Source organism: Eleutherodactylus coqui, chromosome 12, assembly GCF_035609145.1.
Source record: "Eleutherodactylus coqui strain aEleCoq1 chromosome 12, aEleCoq1.hap1, whole genome shotgun sequence".
NCBI lineage: Eukaryota > Metazoa > Chordata > Amphibia > Anura > Eleutherodactylidae > Eleutherodactylus > Eleutherodactylus coqui.
In genome coordinates, this window is record NC_089848.1 from 26,432,989 (window position 1) to 26,452,215 (window position 19,227).

The window sequence follows — 19,227 nt, forward strand, 5'->3', positions numbered from 1 at the left end:
CTTCTGTGCGGTCCATTGCCGATTCCAGCCTCCTGATTGGCTGGAATCGGCACGTGACGGGGCGGAGCTACACGGAGCCGGCATCCTGCACGAAAGGCTCCATAGAAGAAAGCAGAAGACCCGGACTGCGCAAGCGCGGCTAATTTAGCCATCGGAGGGCGAAAATTAGTCGGCACCATGGAGACGAGGACGCCAGCAACGGAGCAGGTAAGTAAAAAACTTTTTATAACTTCTGTATGGCTCATAATTAATGCACAATGTATATTACAAAGTGCATTATTATGGCCATACAGAAGTGTATAGACCCACCTGCTGCCGCGGGACAACCCCTTTAATAGCACTATCTTGGTTACAAGGTGACATGCCCCCTGAGGTCAAAGATCACCCCACAAACGGTCTCACTATGAAGACAGCCCTTGGGGTCTTTCAGCCAAGGATCTCTCATGGGCTTCCTCTCCATTATTCCCAATCTTGGGAAACTCCCTTTTCACCGGGATTAGAGAATGGGGATTTCCACAGATGGCAACAATAGATTCAGGGCTATTGATTTTATACAAGAGGAAACTTGTCTCTCAGTCAAATCCCTAGCCAATGCCATGGATCCAGCCCCCCTTTCAACATGGCAAATTCTTCAACACTTCCTTACATCCCTCCCCCAACCCTGAGGTTTAATCTGCCCAAAGACCCAGTTTGAGCAGTTATGTCTGGGGAAGGACCCATCTAGGCATATGCTTTCACACATTTAAAATCTATTGAATGCCGAGCCTGACTCACTAGCCCCCTCAATCATACGGAACTGGGAAAGAGAACTGTTGATTGCACTCACAGAAGAGCAGAGACATAGGATTTATACATTCACACATAAATCTTCTATTTCTAGCAAAGTTCAGGAATCAGCTTTCAAGATCCTTACACGCTGGATAGGGTGCCCTCTCGCTTGCATGTGACGTTCCGTTTCCCCTGAGTGTTGGAAATGTGAAGGAGAGCAAGGTACAATGCTACACATATTTTGGGAATACCCAACATTGGCCAGTTTCTGGTCCAAAGTGTGGCGTATCACCTCCACATTCACAAGCTTCATTCTACCCAAATCACCCGCGCTGTTCCTGTTGCATTTCAACGACATACCAGTGTCTACATACAAAACGTCGGTGAGGCACCATCTGGTAAACACAGTAAGAGCATGTATTTCTAGGCTATGGTGGCAGAATGTGTCTCCCTCCATTAGAATGTGGTTTAGAATGGTTAGAGAGATCATGGAAATGGAGGATTTGGCAGCTTCAGTAAAAGGTGCACACAAATTTTGAAAAACATAGTTTTATTGGATCGATTTCAGGGATGCTTTGGAATTCCATACCGTATACAACTCATAAGAGCACAGGAGAGCAAAATATGGCTCTTTGTACAGTTCAGAAAGCGATGCTGTGGTAGGCCAAGGTCTTGCCAAATACTATGGCGACAAATGCAAGACTATGCATGATGATGTACTCTTCCTCCCTTCCACTACTCCCCTTTATAGCTTTTGTTTTCCTTTTTTTTCCCTTTCCTATCTCTTCCTTTTTTTACAGTTTGTTTTTCCCTCTTACGCTGTTCTACTGTTACGTCACAGACAGCGGTTTAATATAGGGGGTTATTTTTCTCTATCAAGAGAATAGAAGAATAGAGAAGGTACATGGGGTGTGTGGGGGTAACTATGGGCAGAGCTTAGGGGAGGGGTAGGTCAGAGATTGATCTTTAATGAGGGCCTTCCTCCGTCTTCACAGGGGTTGGAAATTCGGGACCAAGCATAATTGCAGTTCACACTTGCAATACCATAGGTAGTACCTGAAAGGCCCACCTCCAGGGGTTTATTGCATGTGCGTCAGGGTTTAGCACTTTGTTTTAATCCAGTTGGGGAATTTTGTACCACTGTTTGGGTTGCAGGTTGTCAATTTCTTTGCATTACTCAACAGTTATTTAACTCGTTGTTTTGGAATAATGGAAAACTTAAAAAAAGATTTACCATCACCCAACATGAATGACCCAATTATAATTGATACAGTAGATTTATTAATAGCTTGCATAAAATTGCATCACTGTAACAAAAAATGCAAAATGTACAAGGAAAAAAACAATTTCACATTAGAAGAATGAGTATGATTTTAAAAAGCCGAATGCTAGTATGATATACCGGCCATTTCCGCTCCCCATCTAATCTTACATTATTATCACCACTAACATTGGTACAGCACAAAACAAAATAAAAATGTAAAACAAATTCGATTTACCTGCTTTGGCAGCAGAGAAGTAACATCTCTTTGTTGTTAATTAAAACTTGCAAAATCACCAGGAAAGCTTTTGCTCTTATTGCTGTTGAAGGGCTTTCTAGAAGACGAACTATCTTAGTTACAAAGTCCTTAAGAAGAAGAAAAAAATAGAGGAGTTTAAAATCATGCTGTAAATCACAAAATGAAAGAAATATTACCAAAGTGAAAAGTTAAAGATGGAACAGCACAGACAATAGAGTGGGTGATACCCAAAGAGGGAACACAATGTAAATAATCATTGGGTTAAAACAATATTGTAAAGAAAATAAAAAGAATAAAAGGAGAACATCATAGTTTTCAGTGTTTTAATTTTTTGGCTGTTGCATTGCATTAAACATTAGATGCCTGCAATGCCGGATGGGAACGTTCACAGAGATAAAGGGCCGGAGGCGCTTATTCATAGGCGCTCCCAACACTTAGGGGGACAGACAAGATCTAGTACTAGATAGATCAGTAAGTTTATACTTTTTTAGATTTTTAATTATGGAGGGCTTAAAATAGAAACATATAACCCTTTTTAAAGGTATGTTCACATTTATACACCATTTTACAGTTTATACATTGGAGCAACTTTATTGTTTTCTTATTTCTTGTTTAACCCTTTTCCAATCCACTGTCTGACGTCTAAAGACATTCTGATTGAAGGCTGTACAGCTCCGATGTCAGAAGACGTCCGGCAGGGTATTCTTACTATATATTACTGGCCGCTCTGTTGTCGGGGGCCTCTCCGGCATGTCACATACTGCAGTACTGGCTCTAGCCAGCAGACGGTGCTATTGCATAATGGCAGAAAGCGGAAACCCTGAATCCAAAAGGGTTAAACCTAAGGACTTTAAAGTAAATCACATCAATTTTTTTAAGAGGCATACACCACTTAAAAACTTTGCACATCTTCGACTGTCATGAAGACAGAAAATTCAATTCAATTTGAGTCAAAATTTGCACCATTTTCTCTTATCTGTTGGAACACTTCTGCCCAATCTCTGCCTGGATAGCCCCTCCTGCTTTTTTCTGTACTTTTTAGAAGAGAAAAGTCACAAATTGTAGCCCACTGTCTAAATAAAAGATTTAAGAAAAACCCCGATGGAAAAAAATAAAAATAAAAAAAGCTTCAGAGTGCTCTTAGATCACGTAAAAGTAACGTTGTTGTGCCTTGAAAGCTCAGCCATTTGTGCTGCAAATGTCACCTTTCTAATTCACAAAGAGGACGTTGTTTTCATGGTATGCCATTCGTCAGACGGAGTGGAGTTGCAGCCTAGTGTCAGCCGCTCTGTCTGCAAGCCTTTCTAGCTTACATTATAGTTGCCATCCTTCACCCCTTGCACATTGCAGAGAATGTGAAATACTGCTTTATTAACCACCACGTTTTCTCTACAAGTTGGGAATTTCCTGTTTGGGTAAGATATTTTATAAACGCAGTGAGACCTCTCTAAGAAGACCACCCAAAATTGTATAAAAAGTGTTGTTCTAGGGGGGTGTTCTTCTCAGAAGCGTTTCCCAGTATGTGTAATACACAAGGAAACTGAACGTTGTCCTTGATGAGGGGCAGTTTTCCTAATGAGGTGCTCTTACAATTCAGACAGGAATGTTGTACATTTGCCTTGATTATATGTCACTAATAAATTGCTTACCTTCTACTTTTTAGTTTGCCTGAATTTAATTTTACAGTTTACATAGAGAATTTACTTTAAAAGGTAAATTAGTAAAAATATTGCTTCACTCAACTTCTCAAATTCTCATTTTATTATAGTTCAGAGCTGCATTCACAATTCTGCCTTTTCCTTCAAGGCTGATGGTTACTCCCTGAATTTATGCATAGTGGTTGCATTCTGGGAAATGACATTTTTAGACCCAGATCTAATGTAAGAAAACCATTCAAATGCATTAGAAGAAAAAACTTGGTTGCTCTCGTACCATTATTCGCAGACTATGCGCCTACGGAACCCAACAGGCAGAGCTTTGACCCTTCCGGGGCAGTCTAGATTACCTTCAAGCATTTCATCCACTCCCCCAACAGATTTATGATGAGCATGGTTCCAGCCAGGTTAATAGGATAAGTTCATTTTTATTTTTCCTTTTCAGGTTCACCCACATATTAAGTCATATTACAGCCTCATCCCTCTCTTCTCTTACTTTTTTTCTTATGTGTTCCTCTTGTCTTCCCCCACTCGTTACTCTCATTTATGGTTCTCTAATGTTTATACTGATTTATCTGATTAGGAGTTGCAGTAATTGAAGAAGTGAAAATTGGCACTTTACTTTTATTTTACTTTGTATGCTTATTAGAAATTACATCTGGCCTTGTAACTCCTGATTTATCTGTTCCATCTACTAGCCACTGGACTTTACACATGACTGTGAGGGCTCAGCCACACAGGTGCCAATGCGCCCACGTTCCAGCAGGATAAGACCGCTGCACTGCTGGTATGGATGACTCTCCGCACCGGCCGGCAGATAGAACATGCAATGGAGCCGGTCATGCAGAGTGATGTCCGCAGCTGGTGCGGCCGCCTTATCGTGCAGTAACACGGGCGCATCGATGCCCGTGTGACGGAGCCCTAATGTTGTAATTCTTGATTGATATATTTGTAACATCATAAAAGCAATAAATATTTTGTTAAACAAATGCATTAGAGGTCACTTAAAGGGATTGTCCAGTTGTAGACTATTGATAGCCTATCCTCAGATTATACAATCAATAGTAGATCGGTGATGATTTGCCACTTGTGATGCCCACTGCTCAGCTGTTCACAGGCTAGTGTGCTTTGTGCTCTGAGCTGATATCTGCAGGAAGCAGACCATTCCATTCCAACTGCAGTGGCCAGGTTTGGCATTACAGGAAAAGTTCCCACTCACTTCGATGGAAACTTTGCCTGCAATACCAAGCTTAGCCACTGCAATAAGAAATGAGCTGTCTGCTTCCGGTAGAAATCAACTCCATGCACAAGAGCACTGTCCTGGTGAACATCTGATTGGTGGCAATCACGGGCACAGATCCCCACTAATTTACTATTGATGGCCTATTCTGTGGATAGGTCATCAGCAGTTTACAACTGGAAAATCCTTTTACGTGACCTCTAATGCATTTGAATGGTTTTCCTACATTAGATCTGGGTCTAAAAGGTAATTTCCCAGAATGCAATCTCCATGCATAATTTCAGTGAGCAACCTTTAGCCTCTAACAGAATAATGCAGAATTGTGAATGCAGCTCTGAACTATAATACTAATGAGAATTCTGGATGAATAGAAGTAAAGTGAAGCAATATTTTTACAAATTTCCCTTTTTAAGTACTTATGTTCTAGATTTAAACTGCAAAATTAAACGGATTATCAGAATTACTTGCTACCAATAGACAGGAGACTTTGACTCTCTATGCTGCTAGTTTTCAGGGCAGTCAGAATGATCTACTAAGCTTTGGTTCACTCGGCCAGATATCAGGGCATGAAGAATGACGTATAAGGGTTTAGTACATCAGGGCAGTAATAATGATCTACTAAACTGCAGTCTATTCAGCCAGACGTCAGGGCATGAAGAATGACTTACTGAGCTTTAGTATATCAGCTAATAGACCAAATAGCACTATCTCCTCTACCTAGCTTTAGACATCTGATAAAAGATTATTAATCCGCATCTTAGAAACGTGTCATGTCTTATTTAATGCACTGGAATCCATTTGTGGGTGTTACACAGTCAGCCATTGGCTGGCACTCACTTTGGCTTACCCCTGAGGTTTCAGATCAAGTCCGTGGATACATGATGGTATTCTGAATCTCATATAACACATTGGAACACATTTGTGAGTGTTACACAGTCAGTATCCATCTTTGACCGGCACTCAGTTTGGTTTTCCACTGATCATTCAGAGTAAATCCATAGACACTAGATATTCTATAGTTGGGCTATGCTAAGTCAGTATTAAGTCTGGCTAGTAATCAGGTCACCCCCCCCCCCCCCCCATAAGTAGAGTCTTTGACATAATGTTGGGACTGATCTGTGAGTGTCAAGCCTAGGCAGCATCCACTGAGCTGGCATTTACTTTTGGTTTTGCAGAAGATGAGAGAGGGTCCGTAGATATAAGGTGGTACTTTGTGAGGTGGGTTATGCTAATAGTCTGGCTAGCAGCTAGATTACCTACCATAGATGTCCACCAAGAAGCTAGAGAAATCTAGTAGAATGGCTTTTGGGAGATATAAAATCTGACATCTCTATAGTCATAATAGATTTTATCCTACCTTTTCGGCTTAATTGATTTTCGTTTGGGGTGGTACCCTTGTGGTGACACCATTTCTATCGCTGAAGAAGCCTCTCCTATGTGTAGCATCATTTTTGGTGGTATGGATACCTGTTATTAGGAGATATTGGAGCGCCAAGTACTTAATTGGGCTCCTCTCTCGTCAATTTTGTATCTATATATGACACTAATTGCCAAATTGCTCTGGGCTTATTCAAAGTCAATAAAGGTTATGATTTAATCCTATTCTGTGAAGAAATTTTGGAGGTAATTAGGATTTTTTTCTGCCTTCTGTGATCCTCCATTAAATTAAACTAAGGACTAAACATGTTTTAGGCAAACAAAAAAAAGTTGAAGATAAGCATTTATTAGGGCGGCTTCACATGGCCGTGACGGGCTCCGCGGCGGAGCCCGTCACGGCGCCCCCCAGAGACCCCAATACTTACACCTGCAGATCGGGCATCCTATGTCCCGCATGACGCTTCGGCGTGACGAGCCGGCGGTAGGTGGGGAAGCGGTTTCACGCTATCTTCCGCTGTGCTACAGCGGAGGATAGTGTGACGGACGGCCTCCATTGACTGCAATGGAAGTCGTCCGCGCGTACACCCGCGGCAAATAGAGCATGCCGCAGGTGAGGACGGGAGATTTCACGGTGCGGAATTCAGCGGTGGAATTCCGCACCGTGAGCATTGAGCTATTAGGTTCAATAGAAATCCGCCCGTGGGAAGGAGCCCTTAGTGATAGGTCATCAAGGCCAACGTACATTATTGTCTAGACCGTCAGTTTAGAAGTACTACAAAAAACAAACATTTTCCATAGAGCGGTGACCACTGTGAATATTTGCTATAAATTCTAATGACCCTTCTGACAAATGTATTGGTTAAAAGTCTAGTGTGTCATAAAGGCTTTAAAAGCTAAGCCATTATGTCCGGCGTTGCTTTTTATCCAAGCAGTATATTTGATGTCTGGCGTGACCGGAAGGTACAATTTTCAGCAAGTTCAAGAAAACCACTCTAATCTATTTTCTGGAAACAATACAAATACAATTTATGGTCTTCTTTTCTATTAGTTTTTCCTAAGCAATCTAATAGCCCGATGCATTATAGCCCTTGTGAATTGAAGAGTTATGGCCAAGGTGCACATTGTAGTGACAAGTTGGTGACCAAACAGTTTAATCCAGATTATTGCTTTACTTACAAGAGAGGTGATAACTGACTAAAAAAAGAGAAAAACTGAAAACCAAATCACTTTAAATGATACATAGTGGAGCGTAATAAACACACTCATATCGTGGCACTCTTGGTCATTGCCTTTATTTGAGAGACATCGTTGGATTAACTACATACTGTCAAAAATCGGATATCTTGTGTACTATACTGCATGCATAATAAAACACACTGACTGACGACAAACTGAAGCCGAGACAGAAAGACATAAAATATGTTGTGATCCGCACGGCGGGACGTTGTCTATTATAGGATTCATATATGGGACTTTTTTAAGTTGCTATTTTCTTTATTTTTTTTACAATAAAGCACAATGACAAAACAAACATCTGGCGATGACAACTGGATATTCGGGGCACAGAGGTAATGGTGCTGATGTGACACTGCCTGCCTGTTTGCTCTGAGTGACACTATTGCATACAAAGTTGCGGTAAAATACATCATGATCTAGTGAAATCATTCGCAGGTCGGAAAACATGATGGATCGTTTACATCTGTGGTTGTGACAAGCAAATGAAAATTAACTGCTATATTTGTGACAGGGTAATTCTAGTGTGAATACTGAAGCAGTTGATGAGGGCACACGGTGTCTTACTGTATCTACATTCACTGTAATGTTGCAAGCAATATATGTTCCCCAATAAGAAGGCATTTCAGGCTAGGTAGAAGATGCCTATAGTTTGGTTTAACAAGATTATTGCTACAAGACCAGAAAATATGTGTTTTGACAGAATTGTATCATACAAATCTCCAAAAGCTCAGAAGCTTTAGCACTAATGATATGTGTCAAAGCAGATAAGAAGTGGGAGTGGGTGATGACTAATGTGTCCATGCAAGTCTATGGCCAGGTTATGGGAGGAGAAAGGAGTGAAATTTACACACATATGTGCTACAGCTACTAATACTAAGTGATTTATTGTTACAATTACTAGAATCACATCTACACTGCTCAGTACTGCTGTATGATGTCCTAGATGATGCTGTTTTTTGTCAGTGTGCTCTAGAGCGAGCATAATCTATTGTTTAATCCATGTGCAGTTTATAGTTAGACATCATAGCAGCAGTCTCCACCCAGCAGCTTAGAGAAGACTGCAAATTAGAGATGCAGCCTGCAGAGGTGGAAAAGTGGTGAAAATGCCATATACACTCACATAATGGCCAGATATAGTGTTACTACTCATGTACACACAAATGACAGCTTATTCTAAAAATTAATCTGTGCATGGGGTCCTGGAGGGGAGAAAGTGCGGTGTGAAGAGGAGAAGCCATATGCAGCACAGGACAGCTTCTCTTTACACAGTACCCGCTGCCAAGCAGTAGGCAGACAAAAGTCATGCAATGGGGGAAATATGTGGATATATGGATCCAATACTTCAGCCACTGTTCATAAATTATTTCATGTAAACTGCTGAAGTACAGATGGCAGTGCAGGCATAATGAAGAACTGATCTCTGCATTTACTCCCCATATCCAGATATGTTGTTAGCTGCATAAATGAATACGACGTTGTCTACTGAAAATGTACAGAATAGACTGATCAACCATATTGTAAAAATGCTTAGTCAGTTATACTTTAAGAAAAGACAAAATTGCTTAGATTCATTCAGAGTCTCTGGAGTGATTATATGTTTCACAATGATTACTCCAAATGCAAAAAAAAATAGTCCACAACATAAAAGAAGCTGTATGCAATCTTGTGTGGTCCACAACAGCTCATCAGATCTTTCCACAGCATAGGTTCTCTCATTTACACAAGCAACATCCCAAAACTACACTAATCTAATGTGCTTGAATCACAAATAATGCAAATGATTCTCTGATCACACCCGAAAATTAATAGACCCCGGCTTATAACCCAAATAAACCTAGATACTAGACCCCACAATAAGTGCTGACTTCACACCCCAAAAATAATCACAAACCTCTGAGCACTAAATAAACTAAGGCCAGACTACAAAAATATAGACCCCAAACTAGACCCTAGAATTAATGCAGACCTTTGACCAAATCCCAGAATACAGGTCCTAGATTAAACCCAAATCCCAGAATACAGGTCCTAGATTAAACCCAAATCCCAGAATACAGGTCCTAGATTAAACCCTCAACGAGACCTCTAAAGAAATCCAGACCCGCAGTCCCCCTAAATATAGAACAGAGAGGGGGAAGGGACTTGTTATTTGTAGAGAGCCAACTTATTCCTAATCGCTTTCAGGTAATTTAGCAAGCTGGGTACTCCTTTTACCGACCTCAGAAGGATGGAAGGCTGAGTCAACCTTGAGCCGGCTACCTGAACCATGCAGGGATTGCATGTGCAACCTTCAGGTCGTGAGTGAGAGCTTAGGACTGCATACTGCTGTCTTAACACTCTGCGCCACACAAGGCCCTTAAGTACAGAACCAGAACAGACTCCTAAATAAATACAGATCAGCCCCCCTCCTGCTCTGTAGAGCCCGGCAGCTCCTCCCTCAGTCTTCAGGTCCTTCTACATATTTGTGCCTGGGATCCCTGCACATCTTGCTTTTGTTGCATTTTTTCTATTGTTTCTGCAATTCACCACAAGGTGGCACTGTTGGAGATGGTCGATCCCACCTACCCCTCATCCTGACCCTAGAATCACATTTGTTATAGACTGTTCTTTTAGTGGAAAAGAAGAAAATGTTTCAAGGAGAGTGAAAGAGGTCCTTTTGATGTCTGTATATGTAAATTTAAACTCATGTTTCATTTCCCCCTCGCAAAATGCCTTAAAATGCATGTCACAGATTGTATCTCTCTAAAGGAGCGGCGCCATTTACTGCAGCGACTACTTGAACATTCACACAATGTCCTGTGCCAAGTTACATTTGGAGAAACTGTCAGCAGACATTATAAAGTGTTTCTTACCTTTTCTTGTGTGAGTCTTTGGAGATGAATTCCAGCTGACAACATTGTAGCAAACATGGTCAGCATGTACTGCTGCACTTTGGCTATTCCTGTCACTAATGTGCTTATCACTGACACAAGTCCCACTTTCTCAATGACACTCTGGAAGGCTGAGGGAGCGTGATGAGTGATCCTGCATAAAGCCTAAAACAGACCATAAATTGTTCGGTTATCCTCTTCTCTCAAACTGTCTCCCATCACTTATGTCACGCTTCAAGGCTGTTCTCTCATCTTCTCATTAATAAAGCCAAGTCTCACCAAAGCATATTTCATCGTTTTACAAAACGTGGTTAATCATTCCCAATAGCTATTATTTTGTTTTATGACCAAGAATCACAGAAATAAAAGAACACGTATGAATTGTCATTCAATTAATTAGGTGAAAAAAAAGTAAGAAAAATACTACATTTGCCCCATTTACATAACATACTTCACGAAAGAAATGCAGAATAAATATGGAAACGCTACAAATAATGAGACACTAACGTGACTGAACAACTTGCTGATATGAGGTGCAGTTTACAGTTAGTCACCGGTACACAATATATAAGCAGACAGAACCAGGTCACTGCCATAAGATCTTTCCGCCCTCGTTTAAAACACAGATAAAACGTAAAATGTGATTTTACAGCAAACAACTCCCGCCAGGACTGTACAATGTCCGTTACTGTCAGACTCTGCGTGTAATCCATATGAAGCAATTCCACGAGGACCCATCGCAGACGTACAGTAGATGCAGCCCTCGTTACAATGCCATGCAGTAATTTCACGGTATAGAACCGTTTGCTGGGGTTCACAATAGAATTTCACATTTTTTTAAAACTCAAAACTATTGTGACACAGGGGGTAAGAAAAAGTGGGGTGGCGGGGATGTAGGTATTTACTACCTATGGAAAAGGTCACTATTGCACTCTTAGTGAGTTCACCATCACCACATCCTCAGGCAGAGTGTTCTATAGTTTCACTGCTCTTACAGTAAAGAACCCCCTTCTAAGAAGGTTTACATACATGGAGGTTTTTTACTGTAAGAGCAGTGAGACTATGGAACTCTCTGTCTGAAGACGTAATGATGAGGAACTCCCTAAAGGAGTACAAGAGGGGTCTGGACGCCTTTCTTGCGCGATACAATATTACATGTTACCTATCCCTGATTACTCCAGAAGGGTCGGTGATCCGGGGATTATTCTGATTGCCAGACTTGGAGTCAGGAAATATTTTTTTCCCCTAAAATGAGGAAAATTGAGTTCTACCTCATTGGGTTTTCGCCTTCAACATTGTAGGATAACAGGCTTAACTGGATGGACAAGTGTCTTTTTCAGCCTTACATTCTCTATTATTCTATAGAGTCACTACAATAGATTCCGGCACTCAGGCTGGACTGCAGCTAAAATCAATATTATTTCATCATTATTAATATTAAAATCAATATTAAAACTATTGGCAGGCTTGAGAACTTCAGCTCCTGACATGTGTCATACAGGAGGCCCATTTGAAACACGTCAAAGCCTGGGGTTATCATGCCTGCCAATCTTTTTAATCTAATGAAGACATACATTTGATTTTAACTGCAGTTAAGCCCGAGTGCCATAATTATTTTCATAAGGTTTGAGACAATGTGAATTGATGGCTTTCTCCAGAGTACTGTGGAACTGCAATTCATTTCATTGGTTTCACAGGCCACAAATATTACATGTGAAAATGAGCATCAAAAGATCACATATTGGAGTTGGGCTCCCTTTGAGTTGGAGAGAAGGAGATGTGTGTGTGTGGGGGGGGGGGGGGGGGGGGGGGAGTGTGGAAGAAGAGCAGGCTCGGACTTGGGCCTTTGCCACCTCCTCTCTCAGTCTGCCCCCTTGTGTTCTTTCCTGGTGTGGTCCTCCCTGGTCTGTGTCTATGTCTGGTGGCATTTGTTTGTTTATCTGCCAAATGTGATGCCTCTTGGAAAGTTTGTCTTGTCTCGTCATACCTTTTGATTACTGGTAAAATGATAATGATAAGTAATGCCCACAACTACCAAGTCCTATTCCCTTTTTACCCCAATCTTTAATTTTTTTTATGGATGTTATATTATTTTGTTTGTTGGAAAATTCAATAAAAATTTCTCGAACCAAAAAGATCACATATGTAGTAACATTCATAGTATGTTAGGCCAAAAAGACATATCTCCATCCAGTTCAGCCTATTACCCACCAATGTTGATCCAGAGAAAGGCAAAAAAAAAACCAATTAGGTACAAGCCAATTTTTATCATTTAAAGGACCAATTTTTTTCTCTGACTCCAATCTGGCAATCAGAATAATCCCTGGATGACCAAACCTTATGAAGTAATTAGTGACTATAATGTGTAATATTGTAACACTCAAGAAAGACGTCCAGGTCACTCCTGAACTCTCTTACTGAATTTGCCATTGCCACGTCCTCAGGCAGAGAGCTCCTGAGTCTCACTGATTTTACAGTCAAGAACCCACTTCTACGTTGGTGTGGAAACCTTCTTTCCTCTAGATGTAAAGAGTGCTACCTTCTTATATTCGCAGTCCTGGGTATAGACAAGCCTTGTTAGCACCAAACACTCGGACACATGCCCTGGCCTCATTAATGGATCCCTGGGTGAGCACCGTTCACAGCTGGGGGAAGAGGAGCTGCAAGCCTGAGGTCGGGTGCGGACCACACTGTTAACTGCATTAAGTTAAGGTTCCATTTGTTCATAATGCTTATAAGTAGCTGTTTTAGATTATTGTTATTCTGCTCTCTTTAAGGGCTCTGATGCTGCTGGATTTGCGCACTATGGCCAAAGACCATGTGACTGAGGAGATAAAAAAAAGGAGGAGGGATAGAGCAGCAGCACAGAGAGGCAATAGAAAGCGAGACGTCTATGGCAGAACACGCTCTGCAGAAGTTCTGTTTAGGGAACGCAACCATTATGTGATCAAAACCATCCAGCTGCAGCAGACCATAGGCTGACACTAAGTAGTGCGACTAAAGAAAGGAGTATTGGAAACCGAAATAAGCACACATAAACCACCCGCGACAAGCCAGCTGCATGATCTACATGAGACAACAGTTTGATTCCCGTGTTGAATAAAGTTCTGCAGCATCCAGAATGTGGTCCGTAGATTTATCCAGAGAGCTGCGGCAGTTGTCGTTGAGGTCTACTCCAGGCCGGCTACATCTCAGGCCACTGACTTCTCTTCCACAGGCTGATCTTCAGTACTGGAGATAACTCATGCCTATCCTAATAAGCACTGGCGTCCCTGAGGAGATGGCGGCCACCATGTCATCCTCCCCTCGGTGAACCGACCTCTCAAAACTGGGGTTTATCTTCAGATGTGCCAAACTAATCAAAAATGTGGAGCACTTTTCAGATTTTTTAGCTTAAGTTTAGACAGTCTAAATTTTTGCACACATAATATACAGTTAATGAAGCCCATTGATTTCAAAGGATTTGTTCACATGAGCATATTTTTTCATGTGGTGTCCTCTCTTAGTGTGTATTATGCATTGTGGAAGCCCATTAAATCCAATGGGTGTGCGTAAATACAAGTGCATTCTTTTTTAATGCACAAATATGCAGTGTATTTGACACACAAAAGCCGGAGCAGGCGAAGCACACAGGGGTAAGTGATTTGGGGTCAAAATGTGCTTATGCCCATGTAAACTGGCCTTTAGACAGGATTAGTGCATCTACTCAACAAGGTCACTCATCTGGACTACTAGGATATGTAGAAGAGATACAGGAGCTTGTAAAACACTTAAGGGTTAAGTGTGGAGTAGTTTTACAAGTGGGTCTAGGATTATAAAACTGCATTATAAGTAATTTCCAAACACAATGATATTTTGGAATCGTTCCCCTCACAAAATCAGTGGCATTTTCCTGCATTCACCCTTGGCAGAAAGGCTTGTATTCTGTGGACTGAGGCCGGGCTCATGTGGTCATTATAGCATTGCATATTGCATAATACGCGGTAAGTGGCGTAAATTAAACAACATTGATTTTCACTGCTTCACTCACACTTGTGTACAGTTATTGTGTATCTTATGTGCGTAAAAAAGATGTGGCATGTTGTATTTTACCACGTTACGCGCAAAGAGCCCTATTGTTCTCTATGGGTGCATTCGAAACGCGGAGCATATGCAATTACATTGTGTATATGCAGTGTTCTTTACACATGTTGCTAGGAGACATGTACATATGCAGGAATAAGCCAGAAAAATGCAGTTCTACGAGTGGGTGCTGATAAGTCTTTGGCCTTTTGTTCTTTTTTGTTTCTATGGTAACGAATGTTACATCACATGAAAGCCTTATGTGTCTAATACATGTTTTCAAAATGTTGTGTTTGTAGCTTATGGCGACAGTGATCTAGGCAGGAGGGAAACAAAATGGCAGAGTCTAAGGCGATAGTCACAGCAAATGAGAGCAGAGAAGTGATAAAATTCTTGTTTCTGCAAGGAAAGTCCGCGAAGGATATTCATGGTGATATGTGGCAGACATTGGGGGATCAATGCCCTTCATATTCTACAGTTAAGAACTGGGTTGCCAAATTTAAAACAGGCCACTTCAGCACCAATGATGAGGAACGTCCTGGACGACCGAGAGAGGTTGTTGTTCCGGAGATCGTCGATGCTCTGCACAACCCCATACTGGAGAATCGGCCAATTTCAGCTGCAGGAATAGCAGACATCATGGGGATTTCCTCGTGAACGTGTTTGTGTCATTATCCATGAAGAAGCTATCTGCAAAGTGGGTCCCCAAATGTCTGACATCAGATCAGAAAAGCATGCGAGTGAAAACTTCCCGGTCCATTTGTCAGCGTTTCCTGACTGATAAGAACTTCCTGGATCGACTGGTCACTATGGAGGAGACCTGGATTTATTTGTATGACCCTGAAACCAAGGAGCAGTCAGAAGAGTGGAGGTACAGTGGTTTTCCTCGCCTAAAGAAGTTCAGCCACTAAGTTGATGGCGTCTGTGTTCTGGGATAAGGAGGGCGTGTTGCTAGTGGACGACCTTCACAATGGTTCCACTATCAATGCAAGGTAAACATTGACCTTTTGGACCAATTGAAGGCAGCTCTGAAGGCTAAAAGGTGCGGCAAGCTGTCCAAAGGAATCTTGTTCTTCCAAGACAACACCTCCGCTCACACTGCACAAGCGACATCGGCAAACCTGGTGGAGCTAGGCTTCCAGCTGGTTGACCACCCACCTTATTCACCAGATCTAGCTCCCTCCGACTATCATCTGTTTCCAAACCTGAAGAAACCCTTCAAGGGTACCAAATGTCACACCATCTCTGATGCCATGGCTGCTATGGATGACTGGTTTGAGGCACAACCGAAATCCTTCTTTTTGCAAGGCTTACAGAACTTAGAATACCGATGTAAGAGGTCTGTTGGCATCAGTGGGGAGGATGTGGAATAAATGTAAAGTTTCCTATCTCGTTTCTTTCTGGGTAAAGCCAAAGACTTATCAGCACCCCCTCGTATATGCTGCTGAAATGCTGCGATTTTTACACCCCACATTACGATACGGCCGTGTGAGCCCGGCCTGAGTTTTACAAGGCCTGCTGTAATTATACAATGTCTTAATATTTAAAGTATCCTCAAACTGGAGCTTCACTTTTAAGTATTTTACCCTTTTTTCCCTAAATTAATTATCTGAATCCACTGTCACCTAATTCAGAGATTTTCCATGTAGCTGACCCTGAAAATGACACTGTCTTTATTCTATAAGTTAACGTTTCTTCGGTATTTTTAATACCATTGTAAAAAGGTAATTAGCTTTTCAGGAAGAGTTTTCCTCCAGAGTCTTTCAATATTTCCATGGGTAAAAAGTCTTCTATGAATAGGGAAATTATGAAACTATTATCTCCAATTCTGATACATTATGAAACGTGAAGGAGAAGCTGTCACTTTATAGTTCCTATATTAATTACACCGGTACTAAATAATTTCTACATTGTCAGGCTTTCTGCACCGGGGCGTCTTCATTATCTAATTTAGGTACATGTGAAGAACTTCAGGGCCGTGTCGGATAAACGTGAACTTTATAACTTTGCCACCTTGATTTGTTTGCCCAGAAAAAGTTTAAAAAAGGGAAATTAGGGGGAAAAAAAGGATATTTAATAGTAAAAAAATCATTAGAAATTTTGAAACATCTTTTAATATCTTATTTCTCGGCTGAGATAGGAGCATTCGAAGTTATAGGCCTTAGAGTTGATCCACAGGGGCGACACAATATGGACGCGCAAAAATCACAGCAATATCGTACCGGTGGTCCGTGCGATATTGCTGCGTGTTCTCAAGGCGATAACACGATTTTGTGTCGCTACAAAATAGCACGTGTTGCTACAAAGGGGGTTGAACTGTGGGGGGTTGAGATATAAGCCATACCCCGAAAATAAGCCCTAGCTGCAGTAAAAAATAAAAAAAAGACTAAAAAAAAACATTACCTAAGAGGTGCTGTCATCTCTGGCACGTCTGCTTCCCTGAAGATCCCCGGCACTCGTCGTTCAGTCTTTTGCCAGCCCTTCCTGGATCGCAAGTTCAAAATCTCCGACTCCAGGAAGAGCTGGCTGTGATTGATTCATGAGCGTCATGGCTCAGCCAATTAGAGCTGCGGGTTGATGAACTAATCACAGCCATTCATTGATTCATTGAATGGCTGTGATTGGTTTTCGAGCGCTGGTTCTGATTGGCTGAGCCGCACGCTCGGGAACCAATCCCTGGCAGAGCTTCATGGAGGGGGGGGGATTTTCAAAGTCCTGACCAGGAAGCTCTGCAGGAGAACTTCAAGCAACTGCTGGGGAGCTTCAGAGGAGATGCACGGGGAGATGACAGTGCCGGAGAGGTGATGTATCCCTTAGGGCTTTTACAGTAGGATTTTCTACTGTAAAAGTTGCATCACGTGAAAACTGCGATGCGATGCAACACATAGGAAGGCTCCATAGGGAAACGGGCTTAAAAAAAAAAAGAAAAAAAAAAGGCAAACTGCGGCTGTATAGAACATGCTGCGATTTTGTAGTCTTGCAATGTGGTAGGCTATAAAACATCGCTCGTGTGGAAGAACCCATAGGAAAGCATGGGCTCTGCATATATGCAATTTGTAGCACTGTCGCATTTCGACAAAATCATGCGAGAAAATCATCCACGCGGATGTGGCCTAAAGCCTGTAGCCACATTAGTGAGAGATTCCATTAATAAAGTACCCCTACAAGTTTCTGCTCCTGCAGTATAGTCCTCAAGACTTGGCAGAAGTCCAAACTTCTTTAGGGTAACCTCAGGCTGCTGACCTGTAACTTTAAGCTACCAGATTTCATTCCTAAGGTCCTTTACTTTTCATAAAAATATTTTTTTTTTCTGCTAAGTACAAAGTATACACCTCATTGAGTTTAACCCTTTAGGGACCAGAGTGTTTCGGTTCTAAAGGACCAGACAGTTTTAGGGATTTAACCCAGGTGGCGGTTTTACTCTCCTATTTTTTCCTTCAGCTACTAAAATTATTTTTGCAGCATTTTTTTCTCAGCAACATACAGGGCTATGTTTTCATATCTTTTGCACTGACTTTTCTTTCCACTTTTTAGTTTTATTAGGGTGTAAAAAGCTAAAACAAACAAAAAAAAAAAAGGGGTTTTTTTTGTTATTTATAGTTTTTTTTTTAATTAGTAGAATTACGCTTAAATAAAGTATGGAAAGGAGTTCCTCATTTTGTTTTGGTTCTTTTGATATATATGTATGGTTTTGGATTACGCATATGACGACAGTTTTGGTTGGTGTCGGCTTTGGGTCATTTTCTTTTTTATGTATATATTTTTAATTATTCTGTAATTTTCTTTTACTTATTTTTGTAACTACCTTTTTTTTTCTTTTCTAAATTTAACACTTTTCCACTGCAGGTGGGGCATCCATAGGAACCCAAGTTACGGGGAAAAACATCCCCCCTTTAGTGACATCAGTCAGTAACATAGCTGATCAGGGTCTGCTAAGACCCTGCGACTCTGCTATAACAGAGTTAAGAGTTAATGTCTGCATGAAGCTGGGATATGCCTGTGAATGCATCCAACTCATGTCATGTGCTATGCTAGAGGTTATAAGTGTGAGTGATTTAAGTGTGGAGAGGAGATTAAAAAGAAGGAGGACAAACAGTCAGTAGTGAGAAGTGAGTCCATTAGAGTCCAGGAGTCCATCAGTGAGTGTTTTTCTGAGTGTCAGGCACATGGGGGTACCATCAACTCCCATGTAGTGAATAATGTAGGAAGAGGAGTGGTTCCCTAAAGCCTGCTATGCCAGGGACCACTGAGGAGCAGAGAGAAAGTGAGCGATAGAACAACCTGATCCCCGTGCAGAGGTACTGTGACAAGAGTATATCTGTGGAGAGCCTGTCCTTTCCCCCTTCCAGAAGCGGTCCCGGACAGATAACAAGGACTGTCAGGCCGGTGTCATCCTGAGCATCTCCCCCTTCCAGGAGTGGTTCCATACAAGTATTCAGTACTGTAGGGCGAGCATCATTCTGAGTTCCTCCCAGACCTTCTTCCCCAGTGTTGCCAGCATT

The 19,227-nt window shown here is 41.6% G+C and overlaps 1 protein-coding gene across 3 annotated transcripts in view; it reads right to left on the reverse strand.

Moving 5' to 3' along the window:
- The window catches only part of ULK4 (unc-51 like kinase 4), a 649,532-nt gene that overhangs the window by 405,202 nt on the left and 225,103 nt on the right, over nucleotides 1-19,227 (reverse strand). For all 3 annotated transcript variants that reach the window (XM_066584674.1, XM_066584676.1, XM_066584675.1), the window contains exons 21-22: nucleotides 10,646-10,828; nucleotides 2,268-2,395 (exon numbers count right to left, since the gene is read on the reverse strand). In XM_066584674.1, coding sequence (XP_066440771.1) covers nucleotides 2,268-2,395; nucleotides 10,646-10,828 — 311 coding nt within the window. The remainder of the gene's footprint in view (nucleotides 1-2,267; nucleotides 2,396-10,645; nucleotides 10,829-19,227) is intronic.